Genomic DNA, 25,255 nt, shown 5'->3' on the forward strand with positions numbered 1-25,255 from the left:
ACTACCACCATATTGAACTTATCAGCTCCTATAAAAGAATTTTAAAATAGAGACGTTATCTTGTCGCTTGTTATAGCATGATTTTCTTGTAACACAGGTTTTTAAAGAAAAATGCAACTTTGCAACTGTTTTTGTCTGTTTCTATGGTAGATAGTCCAAGATGATACTGATACTGTACAGTCTCGTGGCAAGCTCCCAGAAGGGAGGCAAACTGCTTTAAATACAGGGACCAAGGTAAGAGTATTGTTAACTTTGGCAATTTCTTTGGACGCAGGTTTCCTACATTCTTGATATGGTTGTTCACAAACATCATAATCATTCATACAAGATTTTCAATCAAATAATATTTACAACATCAATAACATAAATGTACTATTGAAGTAAAGACGTTTCACTTAATTGGCATAGACAGAATAAAGTCATCATAATATTCCTTTAAATTACTCAATTTGCAACATTTACAATCTGATGATCTCGTCAGTTTTTGTTCTCATTTAGAAATTAAATTATCAAATAACTTTAATGAAGCAAACTAGCTAAAGGTACAGTGGGAATTTTGTGGTTTATTTTTTAAAAATTATTAGTTTGGATTCTGAGGAATTGTTACAGCATAATATTCGAGCAGAATACTGCTTGCAACACAAACTTTGCTTCCCCCTCTACAGATGCTGCTAGACTTGCTGAGTTTCTCCAGCATTAAGATTTTATTTTTGTATAATATGAGACAGAACAATGTACCTATTCTTTTGTATACTATCAAATTTTGTAATTCAAAGTTGCTTGATTGAAACTATCTGCTCATTCCTTCCAGCCAGTTAGTTCCCATTTTATTACATTATTTACATAATTTTTCTCAGCACAACCACAAAATGACTGAATTAGCAGGCATTGATTATGCAATATTCTGTCACTAGGTGGCACCAAGATGTATCACATCTTGAATCACATTTGAATTTTCCAACAATTTAATTTAAATAAATTAAGTTTCAAGCAGATTAGAATTGTTAGGATTTGACTATAAATAAAAGATTGGAGTATAATTGGATAAAATGTAATCCTCTGCTGAGCATAGACTATTTAGGATCAGACAGCAGAAATCTACAAATCAGTGAGTTGATTTGTACAGCCCATTCTTAATTAAATGTTGGTGAATTCAAACTTACTGATTTGTAGATTTCTGCTGTCTGATGCTAAATAGTCTATGCTCAGCAGAGGATTACATTTTATCCAATTATACTCCAACCTTCACGAATTTCAGATGTGACATGAGGCTGAGCTCTTCTTTTGTCGCTTTTGCTTCTGTGTCCACTTCTTTGGGTCCTTTTCACTTCATTGACACTTTCACCCATCTGCAATTTTATCCTTCCGCACAGACACCACCCTTTGGTTTCTTGTACGCTTTTAATCTTTTCATCAAGAACTGTGAGCACAACATCAAACTTCTGAATTTCTCTGCTCTTGTCACATATTCTAACATGACTCTTTCTGAATTTACTATACTGTATGGTCTCAGGTCTGATCCTGGCATTGTTATCAATCCAGCATTTTAAGGGTGGTGCTGTTGTCGTCAAGCATACTAAACTCTACCTGAATGCCAGCAATACTTCCTATCTCCTCCAAACCATGACCCAACTATTGAAGATTACGGTGCATGGGATCCACGGTGACTTGGCCATGTGGATTCAGAATTGGCTTGCCCATAGAAGACAGAGGGTAGTGATGGAAGGATGTTTTTTAGGCTGGAAGTCTGTAACTAGTAGTGTTCCGCAGGGATCAGTACAGGGACCTTGCTCTTTGTGATATAAATGACTTGAATGAAAATGTAGGTGGGTGGGTTAGTAAATTTGCAGACGATACAAAGATAGGTGGAGTTTAGAAAGTGTAGAAGGTTGTCGAAGATACAGTGGTATATAGATCGGTTGCAAATATGGGCAGAGAAATGGCCGATGGAGTTTAATCTGGATACGTGTGAAGTATTGCTTTTGGAAGATTAAACGTTAAGGAAAAGTATACAGTTAATGGCAGGACCCTCAACAGTTTTGATGTACAGATGGATATTGGGGTTCAAGCCCATAGCACCCTGAATGTGGCCATGCAAGTAAATAGAGTGGTATGGTATACTTGCCTTTATTGGTTGTGGAATTGAGTACAATGTTAGAATGTCATTTTGCAGCTTTATAAGACTTTGGTTAGGCTCCACTAAGAGTATTATTTTCAATTCTGGTTGTCACATTATAGGAAGGATTATGGAAGCTTTGGTGAGGGTACAGAAGAGGTTTATCAGGATGCTGCCTGGAACATTGGGTATGAGCTATAAGGAGAGTTTAGAAAGACTCAGGTTGTTTTCTGTTGAGTGGCAGAGGCTGAGGGGAGAAGATAGAATTCTATAAAATTGAGATGCGTAGATAGGTTGATGGTCAGAATCCTTTTGCTCGAGTTGAAATGTCTAATACTAGGGGGTGTGCATTTAAGGTGAGAAGGGGAAAGTTCAAAGGAGACCTGAGGGGCAAATTGTTTTTACACAGACAGTGGTCGGAGTCTGGAATGCAGTGCCAGGGGTGGTGGTCGAGGTAGATACGACAATGGCATTTAAGGTACTTTTAGATAAGCACAAGGAATGGAGAGATAGGAACCAACGGCAGGCAGAGGGATTAGTTTCAATTGGCATCATGTTAGGCACAACATTTGTGGGCTGAAGGACCCGTTCCTATGCTATACTGTTCTATGTTCTACTAAACATCAAGACACTGATTCTAGGACCATCACAGACCTCATCTGCTCTGGAGGTTTGAGCTCCACAGCTTTCCCCAACATTCCACAACCTGCTTCTACCTTCTTCCCAAAATCTACATACAGGACAGCCCTACTAGATCTATTGTTTCTTCTTGTTCCTGTCCCACTAAGCTTATTTCATTTTATCTGCACGCTTTGTAATCAGCAAATTCAGCCATCATATCTTTTGTCCCTTGATCTAGGTCATTTATAAGTTGTAAGCAGGTGAGGTCCCAGCACTGATTCCTGTGGTACACCACTCATTGCAACTTGCCAACCTGAAAAAGACCCATTTATACCTATTCTCTATTTTCTCTTAGCTGGCTAATCTTCTGTCCATGCCAATATGCTGCCCACTACATCATGAGGTTTTATTTTCAAGTGCCTTTGATGTTGCACTTAATCAAATGCCTTCTGAGTACAGTACTATTTCCTTCATCCACAGCATGTGTTACCTCTTCAAAATGTTAGAAATTTCTTGTCACTAGCTAAGAAAGGATGGCTTTTTAGCTAATGTACTAATCAATGATATCATTCATTCAACATCTTTAATAGACAAATCTGATTTGGATGAAAATGACTTGTTCCAATTATGATAATATTGTGAATTATAATCTTTTTTTAAATTAAATTCTGCCAAATTCTAAAATTGCGATCAGTATTGTGCATCATCTGCTTGGCTCGTAACCTTATTATTTGTATCAGTATGTTGACTGCCCTACAGAACCTTCAAACTGGCTTTCAACATGAACTACATGGAACAATACAGCACAGAAGTGACCCTTCGGCCCACGATGTTGTGCCGAACATTTGTCCTAGCTTAAGCACCTATCCATGTACCTATCCAATTGCCGCTTAAAGGTCACCAATGATTCTGACTCTGCCACTCCCACAGGCAGTGCATTCCATTCCCCCGCCACTCTCTGGGTAAAGAACCTACCCCTGACATCCCCCCTATACCTTCCACCCTTCACCGTAAATTTATGTCCCCTTTTAACACTCTGTTGTACCCGGGGGAAAAGTCTCTGACTGTCTACGCTATCTATTCCCCTGATCATCTTATAAACCTCTATCAAGTCACCCCTCATCCTTCACCGTTCCAATGAGAAAAGGCCGAGCACACTCAACCTAGCCTCGTACGACCTATTCTCCATTCCAGGCAACATCCTGGTAAATCTCCTCTGCACCCTCTCCAAAGCTTCCACATCTTTCCTAAAGTGAGGCGACCAGAACTGCACACAGTTCTGTGTGGCCTTACCAAGGTCCTGTACAGCAGCAACATCACCTCACAACTCTTGAATTCAATCCCTCTGCTAATGAACGCTAATACACCTGAGTGGCAACTTTCAAAGAGCTATGAACATAGACCCAAGATTCCTCTGCTCCTCCACCTTACTAAGAACACTACCGTTAACCCTGTATTCCGCGTTCTTATTTGTCCTTCCAAAATGGCAGGGTTGAACTCCATCTGCCACTCCTCAGCCCAGCTCTACATCATATCTAAGTCCCTTTGCAGCCGACAACAGCCCTCCTCACTATCCACAACTCCACCAATCTTGGTATCGTCTGCAAATTTACTGACCACCCTTCGACTCCCTCTTCCAAGTCATTAATAAAAATTACAAACAGCAGAGGACCCAGAACTGATCCCTGCGGAACTCCACTTGTAACTGGGCTCCAGGCTGAATATTGAGGAGAAAGTGAGGTCTGCAGATGCTGGAGATCAGAGCTGAAAATGTGTTGCTGGAAAAGCGCAGCAGGTCAGGCAGCATCCAGGGAACAGGAGAATCGACGTTTCGGGCATAAGCCCTTCTTCAGGAAGAAGGGCTTATGCCGGAAATGTCGATTCTCCTGTTCCCTGGATGCTGCCTGACCTGCTGCGCTTTTCCAGCAACACATTTTCAGCTCCAGGCTGAATATTTACCATTTACCACCACTCTCTGACTTTGACCGGTTAGCCAGTTCTTTGTCCAACTGGCCAAATTTCCCACTATCCCAGGCCTCCTGACTTTCTGCGTAAGCCTACCATGGGGAACCTTATCAAATGCCTTACTAAAATCCATGGACACTACATCCACTGCTCTACCCTCATCCACATGCTTGGTCACCTCCTCAAAGAATTCAATAAGACTTGTAAGGCAAGACCTACCCCTCACAAATCCGTGCTGGTTGTCCCCAATCAAGCAGTGTCTTTCCAGATACTCATAAATCCTATCCCTCAGTACCCTTTCCATTACTTTACCTACCACCGAAGTAAGACTAACTGGCCTGTAATTCCCGGGGTTATCCATATTCCCTTTTTTTTTTGAAAGGGCACAACATTCGCCACTCTCCAGTCCCCTGGTACACCCCCGCTGACAGTGAAGACGAAAAGATCATTGCCAATGGCTCTGCAATTTCCTCTCTTGCTTCCCACATAACCCAAGGATATATCCCGTCAGGCCCGGGGGACTTGTCTATCCTCAAGTTTTTCAAAATGCCCAACACATCTTCCTTCCTAACAAATATCTCCTCTAGCTTACCAGTCCGTTTCATACTCTCCTCTTCAACAATACGGTCCCTCTCATTTGTAAATACTGAAGAAAAGTACTCATTCAAGACCTCTCCTATCTCTTCCGACTCAATACACAGTCTCCCACTACTGTCCTTGATCGGACCTGCCCTCCTTCTCGTCATTCTCATGTTTCTCACATATGCGTAAAAGGCCTTGGGGTTATCCTTGATCCTACCTGGCAAAGATTTTTCATGCCCTCTCTTAGCTCTCCTAATCCCTTTCTTCAGCTCCCTCCTGGCTATCCTGTATCCCTCCAACGTTCTGTCTGAACCTTGTTTCCTCAACCTTATGTAAGCCTCCTTCTTCCTCCTTACAAGACATTCAACCTCCCTCATCAACCAAGGTTCCCTCACACGACCATCTCTTTTCTGCCTGACTGGTACATACATATCAAGGACACGCCGTATCTGTTCCTTGAAAAAGTTCCACATTTCAACAACAACCTTCCCTGACAGTCTATGCTCCCAACTTATGCTCTTCAGATCCTGTCTTGCAGCATCGTACTTACCCTTCCCCCAATTGTAAAACCTACCCTGTTGCATGCACCTATCTCTCTCCATAACCAAGGTGAAAGTCACAGAATTGTGGTCACCATTACCGAAATGCTCACCCACTAACAAGCCCATCACTTGTCCCGGTTTGTTACCAAGTACCAAATCCAATATGGCCTCCCCTCTGGTCGGACAATCTACATACTGAGTTAGAAAAGCTTCCTGGACACACTGCACAAACACCGCCCGTCCAAGCTATTTGATCTAAAGAGCTTCCAATCAATATTTGGCTAAAGCCTCACACTCCAGCATTATTTTAGGCCAAGTAAAGCACAGCTCTGACTGGAAGTGGGAATACTAATCAGAACTGCTGTCTTTATTTTCTCCTTGTCTTTCTCTTCCCTCCTCTCTCTCTCCTTCCTTCCTTTGTACAGCCTGTCTTTTTAAATTAATTAATGGAATGTGATTCTTGCTAGCTGGACCAGCATTTATTGCTTGTTCTTAGTTGCCCTTGAGAGATTAGTGAGCTGTCTTCATAAACCACTGCAATCCATTTGTTACAGGTACACTCAATGCCATTTGGTGTGAAAATACTGATGTACTGGTGATATTTCCAAGTCAAGATGTTGGGTGGAGGGGAACTTGCAGGTGATGGTGTTCCCATATATTTGCCATCCTTGTCCTTCTAAATGGTAGTCGTAATGGGTTTGGAAGGTGCTGTCTAAGGTGCCTTGGTGAATTTCTGCTTTGCCTCTTATGTACATAATCTGAGCATTGGTGGTGGAGAGAATGAACATTTGTGTTAAGTTTGAAGATGGACCAGGAGGCCAAAGTGTTAAAATAGCAGGAACTTTATTATGGAGATGTTTACAGGAAGCAAGGTTAAATGAAGATGTTTCTGACCCAAAATTGGAGCGTAGGAGGTTGAGAGGTGACCTGATAGAAGTTTATAAAATAATGAGAGGTTTAGATAGAATTGATAGTAGTTTTCTTTGGACTGAGACAAGATGGGGGGAGGGGAAATGAGGAAACTGGTGAAATCCGAGTTCATCCCTTGTGGTTGGAGGGTTCCTAGGAGGAAGATGAGGCGCTCTTCCTCCAACCGTCGTTTTGTTGTGGTCTGGCGATGGAGGAGCTTGTTAGTGGGTGAGCATTTCGGTGATGGTGACCACAATTCTGTGACTTTCACCTTGGTTATGGAGAGAGATAGGTGCATGCAACAGGGTAGGTTTTACAATTGGGGGAAGGGTGAGTACGATGCTGCAAGACAGGATCTGAAGAGCATAAGATGGGCTTGTTACATCATCTATTGCATCCTCTGCACCCGATGTGGCCTCCTCTATATTGGGGAGACAGGCAGGCTACTTGCGGAGCGTTTCAGAGAACACCTGTGGGACACCCGGACCAACCAACCCAACCACCCTGTGGCTCAACATTTCAATTCCCCCTCCCACTCCACCAAGGATATGCATGTCTTTGGACTCCTCCATCGCCAGACCACAACAAAACGACGGTTGGAGGAAGAGCGCCTAGGAACCCTCCAACCACAAGGGATGAACTCGGATTTCACCAGTTTCCTCATTTCCCCTCCCCCCACCTTGTCTCAGTCTAATCCATCGAATTCAGCACCGCCTTCCTAACCTGCAATCTTCTTCCCGACCTCTCCGCCCCCACCCCAGTCTGACCTATCACCCTCACGTTGACCTCTTTCCACCTATCACATTTCCGACGCCCCTCCCCCAAGTCCCTCCTCCCTACCTTTTATCTTAGCCTGCTGGACAAACTTTCCTCATTCCTGAAGAAGGGCTTATGCCCGAAACATCGATTCTCCTGTTCCTTGAATGCTGCCTGACCTGCTGCGCTTTTCCAGCTCTGATCTCCAGCATCTGCAGACCTCACTTTCTCCTCAGTAGTTTTCTTTTCCCTAAGACAGTGAATTTCAAGATTAGGGTCACGTTTTTAAGGTGAGAAGAGAAAGATTTTAAAAAGACATGAGAGGCAAGTTTTTTTACACAGGGTGGTTCGCATGTGGAATGAACTTCCTGAGGAAGTGGTGGATGCGGGTACAATTACAAGGTTTAAAAGATGATTTTATGGATACATGAATAGGAAAGGTTTGGAGAGATATAGGCCTGGAGCAGGCAGGTGGGACTAGTTTAGTTTGGGATTATGTTAGACATGGACTGAAAGGTCTGTTTCTATGCTGTATGACTCTGTGATTGGACTCTTGGTGACAGTCCAGCATACGTATACAAAGAAAATATCCTTTCCTCAAATGAAAACATGTGGAGTATTTACAATCAAAAATACTGTAATCAGTAGGTAAGTCATTCCGGAGGACATTGTTTCTGTGTGGCTGTCGGCACACCTCAAGCATCTGTTTATTTTTCTCGCTGGATTTAACCTCTGGTGTTTTAGGTGTACTAGGAACCTCTTCTGACACCCTTTCTTGAGACAGCTGAATGCTTTGGAGGTTCACATAATGTCATAGCATTCTCCTCGGACATATCCAGGTCTCTATTCGGCAGTTATTTTTGATCTTCAATTAATGTCTCATGTACATTCATGCTGGTTGCCAGAAGTTGATCTGCATGTCTTCTCCATATGATGTCATATTGTGTCTTGTGTAGTTTAGTAGTCCTGTCCAGTCTTCAGTATTTAATCTCACCAGTTGTGTAATTTCTCACCAAAATTATTGATCTTTTTGGAAAGTGTGGCATTTTGCCGTGTTCTCCTTTTGAAAATCCCGTTTGCTGTCAGCAGTGTCTTTTGTCATGGGTGGTTTCAGCAAATCAAAAGCTGTGCACAGCTGGTACTTTTTACCCTGCAATGCTGGAGAATTTAGAGTCATCAAATGATCTCTGTTCTAGAGTAAGCTTTTAAGGAATGCTTTGTTGTTGTGGTTCTGTTCGCCGAGCTGGAAGTTTTTGTTGCAAACGTTTCGTCCCCTGGCTAGGCGACATCATCAGTGCTTGGGAGCCTCCTGCGAAGCGCTTCTTTGATGTTTCCTCCGGTGTTTATAGTGGTCTGTCCCTGCCGCTTCCGGTTGTCAGTTTCAGCTGTCCGCTGTAGTGGTTGGTATATTGGGTCCAGGTCGATGTGTTTGTTGATGGAGTTTGTGGATGAATGCCATGCCTCTAGGAATTCCCTGGCTGTTCTCTGTCTGGCTTGCCCTATGATAGTAGTGTTGTCCCAGTCAAATTCATGTTGCTTGTTGTCTGCGTGTGTGGCTACTAAGGACCAGCTATCCTTAGTAGCCACACACGCAGACAACAAGCAACATGAATTTGACTGGGACAACACTACTATCATAGGGCAAGCCAGACAGAGAACAGCCAGGGAATTCCTAGAGGCATGGCGTTCATCCACAAACTCCATCAACAAACACATCGACCTGGACCCAATATACCAACCACTACAGCGGACACCTGAAATTGACAACCGGAAGCGGCAGGGACAGACCACTATAAACACCGGAGGAAACATCAAAGAAGCGCTTCGCAGGAGGCTCCCAAGCACTGATGATGTCGCCTAGCCAGGGGACGAAACGTTTGCAACAAAAACTTCCAGCTCGGCGAACAGAACCACAACAACGAGCACCCGAGCTACAAATCTTCGCACAAACTTTGAATGCTTTGTTTTCTGAACAAATCTTTCTGTCAAATTTGTGGCTAGGTGGTAAAGAGCTGATTGGATATGTTGAATTCCACTCTGCTTTACATAGTCTGTAAACCCGTGTGATATAAACTATGGGCCATTATCACAAACAATTGATCCAGATAACCAAATCTTGCAAGATCTGCGTCAGTCATTTCAGTGGTTTTCTTTGAAGTTGCCATCAGGAAGCTGACAATGTCAGGCCAATTAGTCTGCAGCTCAACCACTGAAAAACATTCACCATTCAAAAGATCCAGATATTGGCTTTTCATCACCGTTGGGTAATATGAGACATAAATGCTCCAGCTCCATATGTTGAGAGCAGTTTCAACAGTAACTTTGGGTCAGGGCTTCTGACTTTAATAAAATCTGTTTGGCTTAGACTCCTTTTTCGACTCCTTCACGTTGATCTTGCTATTTTCAAATTTTTTTTGGCACAATTTGTGTATTGGTTTGAGAATGGTTGCAAGGTTTGGGACAAACTGCTCTAGTAAGTTAGCAAACCCACGATAATCGATAATCAAGTAAAAAACGTAACTAAAGGTACGGGATACGGACTATGTGCAGGCATGGGATTTGTTTAGAATGGCATCATGGTCAGTGCAGAAATGGTGGGCTAAAGGGCCTGTTCAAGTGTTACACTGTTCTATCCTCTATAGATTAATCAAATTTAATAATTTTAGGTGCTGGTGCTTCAGTTATGGCTTTCACTTTTTTGTAAGTGACTTGTATAGCACCTTGGCATTGATGACATGACCTAAGTAACTTGATGGATGATTTAAAAATTCATATTTGTCTTTCCTGACTTTGAGCCCATAATCTTCACGTCTCAGCAAAGTAGCATCTAAATTGTCACGGTGCTGTTTTTCATTTATTCCCGTGATTGAAATATTGTCCAGATGACGCGGCTGCACTCAAAATCTAATTCATAGCATGTTGGAAGAACATAGGGGTAGATGTTATTCCAAATGGAAGTCTCTTGTATTTGTCTTTTTAATGTCCAGTATTTCTGTGATTTAGGATCTGCATTCATCTGTATTACAAGGTATAGGACAGATGTTAGGGGTAGGTTCTTTACTCAGCGAGCCGTGAGTTCATGGAATGCCCTGCCAGTAGCAGTGGTGGACTCTCCCTCTTTATGGGCATTTAAACGGGCATTGGATAGGCATATGGAGGATAGTGGGCTAGTGTAGGTTAGGTGGGCTTGGATCGGCGCAACATCGAGGGCCGAAGGGCCTGTACTGCGCTGTATTCTTCTATGTTCTATGTATGTTTGTCTATGGTCAATTTTACTGAAAAACTGGCCACCAGCTAGTTCAGCATAAATAGGTCATCAATCAAAGGCAACAGATGCTGCTCAGCACACAGAATCAGATTAATAGTGACCTTAAACTCAACACAAACGTGTACCAATCCAACATCTTCACTGGTATACTAGGCGTGGCCCAACATTCTCATTTGTGGGTTCGAGGATTCTTGTCTTGACCAGCCTCTCTAGTTCTGCCTTGACCTTTGGCCTAATTTTATAGCACACTGATCTAGCCTTGCAGCATTGGCTTCATTCTCATTCTTGATTTTCAATTTAAGAGATCTTTTCCGTGCTTCTCAGATCTCCGTTGAAAACAATTGCAAGTTTTTTTTAGAAATTATGGTAGCTCAGCTCAGTTCCAGAATCTGACAAGCAATTTACTTCAGTCCAGTTAAGTTTGATTTTCTTCAACCACATTCTTCCTAATAAAGCTGTAAAATTTCCTTTTGGAAACATGCAAGGGCAAGTGTTCTGACTGACTGACTGACTGACTGTACAACTGAACATTCACAGTCATTGAAACAACCCCTCAAAGGTACCACTTTGCCTGTGTGCATTCTTAGTGCAATATTTGAGGTATGTAGCACAATGTGACTCTGCTGTTTCTGATGCACACTTTCAGGTATCAATGAAACTGTCATTCTGGGTATATGTTTCCATTCTTATCATTCGGAAAGGGAATGACCCGATATCCGTTGGTGTCACCAGCAATGGCCAGTATCATTAATAATTACTCTTCTTTGGACTGAGGGTATGGGGTTTTCTCATGCTCTTTTTTTTGTACATTATAGAAGGGCCACAACACACAGCAGTACACCAGAACTGCAAAAAGAAGAAGAGGAACACCTATACAAGGTATTCGCCAAAAACGGATACCCGCCCAACTTCATCAACAGATGCCTAAGAGAAAGACCACGGAACGAGGACATACCACAACCAAAAGGACTAGCCACACTACCATACATCAGGAGCATCTCAGAACTGACAGCCAGACTACTGCGACCCCTAGGACTCATAACGGCACACAAACCAACAGCCACGCTCAGACAACAACTCACCAGAACGAAGGACCCGATACCCAACATGAGCAAAACTAATGTAGAGTACAAAATACCATGCAAGGACTGCACAAAACACTATATAGGACAAACAGGAAGACCGCTAACAATCCGCATACATGAACATCAACTAGCCACGAAACGACACGACCAGCTATCCTTAGTAGCCACACACACAGACAACAAGCAATATGAATTTGACTGGGACAACAATACTATCATAGGGCAACCCAGACAGAGAACAGCCAGGGAATTCCTAGAGGCATGGCATTCATCCACAAACTCCATCAACAAACACATCGACCTGGACCCAATATACCAACCACTACAGCGGACAGCTGAAACTGACAACCGGAAGCGGCAGGGACAGACCACTATAAACACCGGAGGAAACATCAAAGAAGCGCTTCGCAGGAGGCTCCCAAGCACTGATGATGTCGCCTAGCCAAGGGACGAAACGTTTGCAACAAAAACTTCCAGCTCGGCGAACAGAACCACAACATAGATTTTCTTCCTAATCTTTGGTTTGTGTACTTTTACTGTATGTTTGTTTCCTCCTCAAACATGCCTGTGCATTGTTTCCTTTTTTTTCTCGCTGCAATTTCTACATACAACTTCTTTCATACCAGAAATTGGCAGCTGTTTGATCTGTTTATCCACATTGAGTCTGCACTGTGCTTGTCTCTCAGCTGCCATTTTGTGAACTGTCAGGTTCCAGCTTGGCTGCTGAACTTCCTTGGCTGCTAGTTACGTTGCGACTGTTATTTCCAGTTCTTTCTTTAAGTCTAGACTTCTTTCTGTCAGTTATCTCTTGTGGATTGCTTCTCTTAAACCATGCAGTAGAATGTTTCTGATAGCAACATTCATGTTATCTCCAAATACCCAAAAGCTCTACTGATTCTTTTTTTTTTAAATTGCTGTGAGCTTGAAGATCGATTCACCATATGCTGGTTACGTTTGTAGAATCTGAACCTTTCAGCAATCACCAATGGTTTTGGTGAAAAATGGTTCTGTCAGATTCCTTGTATTCCGTCTTAAGTTTTGGAGCCCAGCTTCTGTACCTCAGGAGGTTAAAGTGTTTCTAACCATAATATTCAGGAATGCAGGGACATCTATATATGCTTCAATATTTAGTTTGAATATAATAATGGAATCTCTCTGTACATGAGTTGAAGCTGTTAGTATTTTTATCATACTGTCCTATGAACCAAAATTTCCTGTAATTTTATTTATTTATTTTTAAATGGGAAGGGGCTGCAGAGCATGTTTTAGCACTACCTTTTTTCTTTCCATTTAAAACAAAGGTTCTGAGGCTGTCAGTTCCTTGCTGAATCTTCACCCCTAGTTCAAAACATTTCTCTGTGTGTAAGGCACTTGTTACTCATTGTTCCTTCAGCATGGAGTATGTGGCTAGCTTCTTCTACACCGTTCAACTCTTCATTGGTGTGAATTTTTTTTCACTGACTGTCAAAGTAGCTTTTATCTTCATTGTCAGGTGTACTCTTGTGCTAAGGAGACTCAAACTTTCCCTCATGACCACAAACTCGAAGAATGCAAGCCTCCAAGAAAAAGTCCAAAAAATGCATAGTTTCTGTACTGTATATTCTACTTAAAAAAAGAAAGACACCTAAATACACGACTTGGTGTATCACTAAGCTATGTAGACTAGATTTGATTGCTGAGCTACATTGAATGAGTTGTGCATAACCATCTGATGAAGGAGCGGTGCGCCGAAAGCTAGTGCTTCCAGTTAAACCTGTTGGACTATAACCAGGTGTTGTGTGATTTTAAATATTTTGTCCATCAGCCATTGGAAAAAGTTAGAACAGTACCGTATGTGCGCTTGGCTTGAACGGTGGATCCGACGCATGCAAATTCTTTTATGTCTCCTGTTTTGCTCCCAGCCAGGCGGTAATACTGTTAGGTTACACCTCAATTTTAACCACAAAGCAATATATTTCTCTGGATTCCTGTATATGACTTGAAATGAAAGTGTCTTTGCACGTGACATTCCTCCATGGATGGATTAGCTCAGTTTGTAGATAATGAGACTCTTTAACCCTGGTTTCACGCACAGCATTGGATGATAAATTGTGTTCTTAAATATTTTATTCAAAATACTTTTAAAATTCATTTTTGGAAAATGTTTTGTTAAATAATTCATCAGAGTTTAGGGTAGTCTCAATTCCCCAGACTCAGTATGGCTCCAACAGCACTGCAAGAAGCTTAATATTGTTCAGGATGACCAGTTGAACATGCTGACAGACGCTAAACAAAAGAAATCAAAGAACTGTGGATGCTGAAAATCAAAAACAAAAACAGAAATTGCTGGAAAACTCAGGAAATCTGGCAGTGTCTGTGGAGAGAAAGCAGAATTAATGTATCAGGTAGAATGACCATTATTTTTAGACCCAGTTCCAGCTGCCAGACCGGCTGAATTTTTCCTGCAATTTATGTTTTGATAGGTTCAAAGTTTTACTCAGCTTTTGATGCACATTTGCTGCTTGAGATTGACTGACTGTTGCATTTGAAAAGGCATTTTGACACAGTAGGAGATTTTTGGGTACTTAATTCAGATTTCACTGATACTGTTTTTCTGGACATTTCTAAGAGCTTGACCAATATATTAAAAACATTGAGTGCTATCCCACTATATCTTACTGGAGAACTCCCTGGTATCATAAGGAGAAGGGGAATGATAAGTTGTGGGGATCTCGCTCAGGTTTTCTCTGGATCTGGAGAAAGTGGAAGGAGACATGACCAACAGCAAAACCCTAAGTGACACAGTAGAGCCCTCAATAGGATGACCTATGCACCCAGAGTCTTTAGAGTAATAGTTTCTGCTACAAAACCAGTGTATGAAAAGGGAATCATGGTGATCTGTGGCCTCATGACAGGAAATTCTATCTCAGCACAGTCAGGCTTCCATTGCCTTTTAGGAATTACACTCACAAGCACATGATTTTTATGCTACTGGAATGTTCTGGGCTCGCCAGATGATGATTGCAGCATGTCAGAATCCATTGTGCACTTATGCATGTGGAGTGTCGCTGAGTCTGTATCCACTCAACAGAACGACTTCATATCATTGGAACCAGAGACCACTAGAAACACGGAGTTCCTGGATAACAGCAGTTGTCCATGTAGTCTTTGAAGACTGTTCTGTCATTAGATAAGAAACGTTTTGCCTCATCACTGCCTTAAATGAGTGATATTGAAACTCTGCTGCTTTGTTGTAGATTGCCCAGTGAGGGCAAACCTCCTCTCAGTATCCGCTCTGTCAGGGCCCCTCATAATTTTATGTTTCAATAAGATTATCTCTGATCCTTCTAAATGTCAGTGAGTATAGGTCAACTTTTTGTTAACCTTTTTCTCCTAAGACAACCTTTTTCATCCCAGTTCCATTTGGCCCATATCCCTTTAAAACTTTCCTATTCATGCACCTGTCCAAATGTCTTTTAAAAGTTATAACTGTACCTGCCTCTACCACTTCCTGTGGCAGTTCATTCCATTATTGCATCATCCTCTGTATGAAAATGTTGCCCAGCAAGTCCCTGTTAAATCTTTCCCTCTCTCCTTAAACCTATGCCATCTAGTTTTGGACTCCCCTAACATTGGAAAAAGGTTAGCTATTCACCTTAGCTATGCCCCTCATGATTTTATAAACCTCTATAAAGTCACTCCTCAACCTCCAACCCCTGCTTTCTTACTCCTCTCATTCGTTAGAACTGCTTTAAAGCTTAACTCCATTAATCCCAATACAGGAATCTTACCTGTTATCCCGTACCATACCACCCACAGTTCCTGTCAGGCAGCAAAACCTTCAAAGAAAATTGAACATTTTAATAAAGTCTTCAAAGATATCAGTTTTGAATTTGATCTGCCAAAATCCAATACATATATGTTCACCCTTGCTGTGGTATTTCTCACAGGTGCGACTAGCAGCACTGCCTATTTGTCCTCCCTCTCAGAAAGGCCTTTACAATCGTTGCCAGTTCAGTTTGTGATCTCATTATATCCAAAATCTTACCCAGTCAATCTGCCAGATAGTCTAAGACAACTCCCAAGGCAAAACTAAAATAAAAATGTCGTTTTGACTTTCACATATTTCCATTTTTCTATTTCAAAGACAAAGAAATTGTAATTTTGTTTTTTTCTTCTCTAGTTCAGGAATTCAGTGTTGGTTTGTCAATGTTCTATGCAGTTGAAGCATAAGTGGATAGTTAAAAAATATTCTGTGTGAAATTTGTAAATGATAAAAGCATAACGTATTTCTAAGCTTAAAGGCTTAGGTCGTGCACTATGCAAATAGTTTTCATTAAAGAGCATGAAGGTGCATGTATCTTTGGACCAATGTTGGTGGAAAAGACGAAGGAATTTTATGAGAAGCTGAAAATCATGGAGCTGTGTACTTTTTCTCAAGTATGGCTCACTTACTTTAAGATACAACATGGGACGCAAAAGGCTGACAAGCCAGATGAACAGAAATCTGCAGGTATGAAATCAGCTAAAGATTTCTGTGAAATTTTTAATAAAGTTATGATTGGCCATGACCTAACTGCCAAACAAATCAATAATGCTGTTGGTTAATATGGCAATAGCTTCCAAGCACACCCTTAGTTGGTGCTGATGAAAAGGTTGTTTGTGGCTTTAAGCAAAGTAAAGACTGAATAACCGTACTTGTATGTGGAATGCCACAGGAATATATAAAGTGGAATTGACTGTTATTGGAAAATATGTAAAACTAAGATGGTTCAAAGGCATAATACATCTTCCACTTAATTATGACGTGATGCTTAAATAGATGCAGACATTTTTACTTGATGATGGTTTCATCATGTTTTTGTGCCTGGTGTAAAAGCACGTTTGTAAAACATAGGAATAGGAGAAAGTGAGGACTGCAGATGCTGGAGATCAGAGCTGAAAATGTGTTGCTGGAAAAGCGCAGCAGGTCAGGCAGCATCCAAGGAGCAGGAGAATCTACGTTTCGGGCATGAAGAAAGGCTCATGCCTGAAACGTCGATTCTCCTGCTCCTTGGATGCTGCCTGACCTGCTGCGCTTTTCCAGCAACACATTTTCAGTGCTAAAACATAAGCATGTCTGAAGAAAGCAAGACTTTGTTAAGGCAAGATCTTTTTGTGTTTCTCCATTCTAATGTGACAAGTTTCATTCAGCCAATGGGTGTGATCCAGTATTTTGAAAATATTTTACCCACATGATTTGATGGGAAAACTGACAAACCACCAAGCAGAAATTAATAAATTTCAGTCCAGATACTGTATCAGAGGTGCTGTTTTTAACATGTTATGTGCATGGAACCAAGTGAAAAGTGAAACTGCAAAGATGCTGGTGAAACTGAAGGCCTTTCATAATGTTCGAAGAAGAGTTGTCAGACAAAGACATTTTTGATGGATGTTGTGTGCAAGAAAGCAAATAAGTAAAGATATGCAGGAAAAAAACATGGGATTAGTGAACTGTGCTAGTGCTGTCAAAAACGTTTCCAGAAATGAACTGGATGAACGGTTGGATGTTGACAATAATGCTTCTGTTGCAATGCTTTAAATACAGAAGAAATTATAGACAATGTTTTGAGTTGTGACCACGAGGCGCAACGGTGAAGTGATTAGCACTGCTGCCTCACAGCACCAGGGTCCCAGGTTCAATTCCAGCCTTGGGCGACTGTGTGGAGTTTGCACATCCTCCCCATGTCTCTGTGAGTTTCCTCCGGGTGCTCCAGTTTCCTCCCACAGTCCAAAGATGTGCAGGTCAAGTGGATTGGCCATGCTAAATTGCCCATAGTGTTAGGTGCATTAGTCAGAGGGAAATGGGTTTGGATGGGTTACTCTTCGGAGGGTCGGTATGGACTTGTTGGGCTGAAGGGCCTGTTTCCACACTGTAGGGAATCTAAAGTCTAACGTTCAAGAAGAGAGAAGTGATGACAAGAGAGAGCAGGGTTGGAAGAGTTTCATTATAGTTTGAAATTTGTTGTGCATCAAAGTTAGTTTACTGCACAAATGTAATGTAGTTTCCACTTCATATTCCCAATATCTGCACAAGAGAATGAAAGCATGCAAGCAGGCAGATGTGAGGAATTTATTCAAGAGAGCTGCTGGGCCTAAATCCCAGATGCCAGTGCTGGTTCCATTGATGCACATAGTGAAATACTGAGTTTCCAGAACTCAGGGAGTAAATTGAGATTTAGCTTTAAGATTAGAGTATATTGTGCGGAGCCTCTATTAGATTCTATTCCTCCTACAATCAACAGATTCCTGTACACCACATCCCCTGCCCACCAACTTCAGCCCATTCCCTATACGTGCCAGATAATGAGGAATTTAATATATTTATGTAACTCTTATCAAACGTAGGTTGATGGCATTAATGTGAGGAATGGTATGTTGGAACCTTGGAATGTTTTACTATGTTAAATTTTTTACTATTGCCATATAATCCATGTTGTTTAAATTGAAATTTTGTGGGATTGGGAGCAAATGTAGATCAGCAAAAACTGGATGGTGATGTCACTTCAGACACTGAAACTTGCTGCAGTTTCTAAACTAGCCTCACTGTCTAAAAATATTGAAACTAAATGTTAAGTTGCAGAAGGGTCAGCCTTGACAATCGATTCAACAAGTTTAACAAACTGCTGTATTTACGTTGTAAATATTGTGGGTGCAATTAATCTTTGATAGTGGCATGGCTTATTTATGGTGCAGTATGAAATCTGCAATTATACGTTTATCAAGTTAGATACCCGGTTAGGCTGTCCTTTGCGTAACGTCTTGTATGTCTGTAGGCTTTGAATTATTTACAGAAATTCAACATGAATCTATTCTTTACTTTGATTCCAATGATGAGTCAAAGAATGTTAAGGGCCAGCTGACATCTCAGCTTTTTGTGCCCCAAGCTCTGGGTTCTTTATCAAGCAATAAGGAATGATTAAGGGACCAAAACTTAGAAGTTACTGGTAGGAAATAACAGATTTAAAGAATGAATGTGTGGAGGGAAAGATTGACCTATGGTGGCAAATAAACACGTTTTTTTATGTTCAAAAGCTGTTCCTCCATTTGGGGAAAATCTGCTATTGTACCAAAAGAAAGGATAAATGTGAATCACTGCAGTTACAGAAACAGAAAGTGAGGCCACCACCAGCCAACCTACCTCATACTGCTCTCATGTGTGATCCTTCGTCACAAAATGGACTTTTAGAAAATATAGCAGCACTTGTGGTGATTTAGTATTTCAAGTTATGACCTTCTTCAGAATGAGTAACATTAACTCTGTTCCTCTCTCCACAGGTGCTGCCTGAACTGCTGAGTATTTTTTAAATCAATTTTTGTTTAGTTCAGATTTCCAGCATCCGCAATATTTTGTTCTTTTGAACGATGTGCATTTGGCAGGATATCTTTCAGCCTTTTCCAACATAAAATGACTCTAGTTTCAAGTTCTGCAAGGTAACATTCAATTGACAGGTTTCAAAGCCTGCTTTTATAGCAATCATGTTGGTTTGTAAAGCCAGACATGGAACCTATCAACAGTTTTATTTCTCAAAACTTTATATTTAGTGACAAACAAAAGCTAAATTAAATACTTTTTTCTTTTTCTTGCCCTTCATACCTACCTCTCTTTTCCACATGTGCCCATTCCCAGAGACTGAGCACATTTTAAAATTTTCGCCCCAAACCTTTTAATGGATTTTATCCTGTAGTTAGATGTGAAATGTAGCAAAAGTGGCTAGGTATTCTTACTAACTTGCTAACAGAAGTTTGTATTAATATTGGACTGACATGGGGAAGGGGGGTGTTGCAACAGCAAGGTATTGTAAGCTACTATGATTTGGAGATGCTGGTGTTGGACTGGGGTGTACAAAGTTAAAAATCACACAAGACCAGGTTATAGTCCAACAGGTTTAATTTGAAGCCTGCTAGCTTTCGGAGTGCCACTCCTTCATCAGGTGATTGTGTCCCCAGGAGCGGCGCTCCGAAAGTTAGTGTGCTTCCAGTTAAACCTGTTGGACTATAACCTAGTGTTGTGTGATTTTTAACTTTGTAAGCTACTATAATTGTGTAAAGAGGAAGCATAGTGCATGCTATGGTAGAGTTGTGAAAAATGAGAAGATTTCATTTCTGGCTTGAGTTGGGCAAGCTTGGTCTGAATGTTCATCCAGGTGAAATTTCTGTGTCTTGCTGAGAAGTGTTCTGACTTGTGATTGCCTTCAACTGAATCTGTGGATGTCAGAGCTGAGCTTTGCATCAATGTATCCATAGTTAAGTGCTGTTGGATGTTCCAAGCGTTTTGAGGTATAAAACTGAAGTCTTAATGCTGACTTGGACAACCAATATTTATGAATCAAGTAGAATTTATTAAGTAGAATTTCATTAATATTTAATGAAGAAAAGTGAAGATTGTTTGTTTTTTCTTTATTAATTCGCAGGTTGAGGGCATCACAGTTCAGGTAGCATTTATTGCCCATCCCTGATTGCCCAGAGGACAGTTAACAGTCAATCACCTTGCTGTGGGTCTGGAGTCACGTGTAGAGTCTAGATTAGAGTGCTACTGGCAAAGCACAGCAGATCAGGCAGCATCTGAAGAGCAGGAAAATCGATGTTTGGGGCAAAAGCCCTTCATCAGGAATGAAGGCAGGGAGCCTCCGGGGAGAAGAGATAAATGGGAAGGGGATGGAGCTGGGGAGAAAATGGCAAAGAGTACAATAGATGGCTGGGGATGGGGATGAAGGTGGTAGGTCAGAGAGGAGGGTGGCAGAAGGTAGCAAAGAGTACAGTTGGTGGATGGGGGTGGGGATGAAGGTTGTAGATGTTTTAATCAGTCTGTTCAGATATGCTACGACACATTTTCGAGTCTGTGGAACTTGAACCTGGGCCTCCAAGAGCCCACTCTCATTTGCATCAACTTGATCAGATCTGTCATGGCACACTCCTGTTGAAGGTGGGGTATCGCCACTCTACCATGAGTGTATTTTGCTTTTTTTTTAATTAAAAAAATGTTATGACACATCTCTGGAGCAGGTGGGACTTGAATCCAGGCCTTCTGGCTCACTACCTCTGAACCACAGGAGACCCAAATATCACCTGTTCTCAATCAACTCTGGAACTGTCCTGTTTGACTGCTAAAGAGACATAAAATTTAAACTGTCATTCCATTGAACAGAAACTAACTTAGACTGTGGCTACTAAAGCAGGTTAAAGGCTGGAAGTTCTACAGTAACTCACCCCACCTCCTGATTTCTCAGAGCTTTTCCACCATCTCGAAATCACAAGTCAGGTGTGTACGAGAATGCTCTCCATTTGCCTGGATAGGTCCTGCCCAATAATACTCAAGAAGCTCGATGCCATTCACGACAAAGCAACCCACTTGATTGCTATCCCATTTATCACCTTTTGCCATTAGCAGAGAACCGTAGCAGTGTGTGCTCCCTGAAGATGAACTACAATAATTGATGAAGGTCCTTAGCACCTTCCACATGAAGAAACTCTCCGAACTGTAAAGACAAGGACAGCAGATAAGTTGGAACTGTTCCTTCAATGTTGCTGAGTCAAAATCTTGGAACTCCCTTCCTGCAAACGCTGTAGTGTGTATACACCACATGGATTGCAGAGGTTCAAGAAGATAGCTCACCAGCACCTTCTCAAGGACAATTGGATATAGACAATAAATTCTAGCCTGATTCTAGTCTGGGGTATTCAGAGCCTAAATATTGAGGGAGATAGGGAACAACTTTGGAATGCTATGAGTGCAGGTTCTCTTCTGAAATTGACATGGAAACTTAATTGAAGAACAGAGATTTGAGAGTTTGAGATGATGGCTGATCTGCTAGTGGGCTTAAATCGTAAGGCACCCCTCCCCCCCCCACCACCACCACACTAACTCTCAACTCCCTTATACATGAATGGATTTCTCTCTAACCTCTGTTTAAAATTCTGAAAATTACAATTGCCTTGTAGCTGTTAATATTTTATGGAAGTATTTGTAGAATATAAACTGCATATGTCAGATTAACTGCGGAATAAATTGTTGACACCACCTTCCTACAAATAATTGGGAGGGAGCAATAGATGTTAGCCATTTAATTGACATCAAATCCTGTGTACAAATAAAAATAAATCTGACTTCTTTCTCTTTATTGGAATAATCAAAGTGTTTATACTCTTGTGATTGTGTGGTTCATTAATTCTAATCTGAGGTATTAATTTCTTCACTGATTTTCCAAATTTATGCGTTCCTGTCAAGGATGAGGAGGTCAGTGTTGCATTCCATCTTATTTCCCTTGTATCGCTCTTTTTAAAAATATTTTTAAACTGAATATAAGTAAAAGTTTTCACAAACCAGCATGGTGGGTTTTATCTGTAGTTTAGTTTGGATTTAGTTTGTTTAGGTTCAGATGGAGTTTGCAGCTTTCAGTATCATTGTTCAAGGCTGTAAACATTTAGATGCTCAATTTCTGTAATTTCAATTGCTTTCTTGCTTGGTAGGTACTGATTTCCGTTAAGTTAGAATTTGTTACCAAGAATTTGTTCACCTTTTCACCTGCTGCTGACATGGATTCATTTATTAATTGCCAACTGTAGTTAGTTAATTTTTTTTATGTTCATGTTCAGATACCTAGATACAAAGGAACTGATAAAGTTAAAGAGAGCGAGGAAAAAACTGGTGAGAAGGTAACTGCATGTTATTACAAACCTGGTCATGATTCAATCATTAGCCTTTGCTCAAGCATGACATGCGAATACTTAAAAAGCATATTGGGACTACCAATTCAGGAAAGCCCTCCTCCCTACCTTTTATCTTAGCCTGCTGGACAAACCTTCCTCATTCCTGAAGAAGGGCTTATGCCCGAAATGTCGATTCTCCTGTTCCCTGGATGCTGCCTGACCTGCTGCGCTTTTCCAGCAAAACATTTTCAGCTCTAGCATGCCAGGGCAGAACAGTGAATTTCCCATATATGCAGTCATAATAGATACATTTCAGAAATGAAAATGTTTGATGACTATCATTTGTTTTTAAAAAAACTATTTTGATATTGGCAGTTACTCCATAATACATTTGTGAAAACCACACAATTGTGCTAAGTTCCTCTTATGGTCTTAAAAACTTTTTAAATTCATAATAAGACTTAGCATCTGATTGTTAATATGCTGTGATATAGTAGTGTACCATGACACTTACATTCTCCTTGCCAGTTCAATATTATTTGCTGATCTATGCTAACTGTGAAGGCACTACAGCAGGTGAATAGTCAGCTGTACAGAGCTTAGCCTTCTGTTGTCCCTTCATCTCAATGTTGTAGGTACAATGTATTCAATGAAGTATTTGATTTTCTAACATTTGAAGTTTCATTTAAACCATCAAAAAATGTCTGTGACAAGCAGGCCATTGTTAGGTAGTATGGCACATACCATCTTACATTGTGTTTAAAATGCCTGATGAAATCCAAATTTAATTATAGTACCAAAGCCCAAATGATTCAAGCATCTCTTTACACAGATTTATATCTTGGAAGCAATACAATAGCATACTGATATCTTTCACAAATCAATTGGAATTCTCCACAGTGTAAACAATTTGGAAGTAACATCTATATTGATTGTGTGCTTTAAGATCCGCAAACAGTTTATCAACTATCATTGTGTTAAGAATTAAGAGAAGGCTGCAGTTGATGCAGTTATAATTATAGTAGTTTTGGAAACTTATGCATTTTGTAATCTACAATATTTTTCTTTTTCCTATCTAGACTGCAAAAGCTTAAGTTTATAGGACCCAAACTAATTCATATTAACGCAGACACCTTCAGTATTCCAGTTTTATGTTTAACCTAACAAAGATAAAATGCATGGAAGCTTAGATTTTTGTGTTATCATTTCATAGTTAATGCATATATGTAGTCATTGTTTTAAGTTAGAATATTATAGTATTCCATCTGTCTATTTAAGCATCCTGCTAATCTATAGGTAGTAGGTTCTAGAAGTTTGCTACTTTAAACATGTGTTCTAATCCATTTAGTTCATTGGTTTTATATAATTGTATTTTTACTACTTTTCCAAAGTTCACTAACATCAGCTTTGGAGATATCAGCGTAGCCTCAGGTGAAGTAAAAAGTGCAACCAATCTTTCTACTGGTGATCCAAAGAAAGGCTTCATCCCTAATACAACATCCAGTCTGCCAGAGCTAAAGAAAAATGAAAAGTTATGCCTCGATGATGAAGATTCATTCTTTGATGACCCGTTGCCTGAGCAAATGAAGATCTATGCCTGGTAAGCAAAAACATAGATGTAGTAACTAAAGCAGATAATTGCATTAACATAGCCACTTTAAATCCAAAGGCACTTCACTGGAGTAGTGGATAACATTTGACTTTGACCCAAGGTGTAATTGGGACAGATCACCAAAAGCTTGGTCAAAGGAAGAGGTTTTATATTCCAAGGAAAGAGGCAGCAAGATTTTGGGAAGAATGCCAAGTTTCAGGGCTGGAAATTCAAAGTGGAGGAATAAAAGCTAGAGATGCACAAGGAGCCAGAGATGAAGTAGTACTGCCAGCTTGGAAGTGGGGAGAACTGGAAGAGGTTGACAAAGGTTAGAATGGCAAGGCCATTATGCGATGTGAAGGCTAAGATCACAATTTTAGAACTGAGCCATTGATTGATGAGGAGCCAATGTGGGTTAGTTAAGTACCGCTATGAAGTATGAAGGGGACTTCTTGTGAGTCAGAATGCATAGACTAGAGTTTTGTATGAGTCAAACTGACAGAGGAATGAAGGTGGGCATCATACTTAATCATTTGAGTAGATTGTGAATGGGGAGCTGCTGCTGCCTGTTTGTGATTCTTAAAAGGTCTTATCAGGCATAATATGTAACATTTGATGAAGAATTTATTTCACTTAACTGGTTTCTTCCACAATTCCTTTTTTAAAAGAAATGCCAAATTCAGTGCAATATCTTAGCTGTAAAAGAATGCCATTGTCAATTGAAAGGGTTTGTATGTTACTTTATCTGGTAGTAAACTGACAAGCTTGGTTATAATGACACTGGTATTCACTCGTATTACTGTTTTTTTTTAACAAAACCTGAAATACTATTGTACAACCTTAAAGTGCAACCTCAGTCTTATGTTGGCAGCCATCCAATTGCATTTGAACAATTCATTGGAATAATTTCCAACAAAAACCTCCAATAAAAGTCACTCATTGGTTTGACTGTGTTTGAAATCGCTATCAACTGTCTTCCTGTCTTCCTTTATTTTGATTGGATTGTTCAGGCATTGGTTGCATTGTACCCATGTCTCTATTATTAACCATGTCCAGCATTTCCATGGTTGAAAATCACTGAAACAAACTGGCTTATTCATAAGAGTGTGAGCAATGGGAAATCTTGTATTGTTAGCAGTTAACATGTTGTAG

General features: G+C 40.7%; 1 protein-coding gene across 4 annotated transcripts in view; it reads left to right on the forward strand.

The window, feature by feature from the left end:
• The window catches only part of cep43 (centrosomal protein 43), a 114,932-nt gene that overhangs the window by 63,949 nt on the left and 25,728 nt on the right, over positions 1-25,255 (forward strand). For all 4 annotated transcript variants that reach the window (XM_043696270.2, XM_087991508.1, XM_087991509.1 and 1 more), the window contains exons 11-13: positions 151-234; positions 22,459-22,518; positions 23,904-24,112. In XM_043696270.2, coding sequence (XP_043552205.1) covers positions 151-234; positions 22,459-22,518; positions 23,904-24,112 — 353 coding nt within the window. The remainder of the gene's footprint in view (positions 1-150; positions 235-22,458; positions 22,519-23,903; positions 24,113-25,255) is intronic.

The sequence above is a fragment of the Chiloscyllium plagiosum genome, unplaced genomic scaffold (assembly GCF_037043375.1).
Source record: "Chiloscyllium plagiosum isolate Xiang-an unplaced genomic scaffold, Cpla_swu_hap1 HiC_scaffold_10, whole genome shotgun sequence".
Lineage (NCBI taxonomy): Eukaryota > Metazoa > Chordata > Chondrichthyes > Orectolobiformes > Hemiscylliidae > Chiloscyllium > Chiloscyllium plagiosum.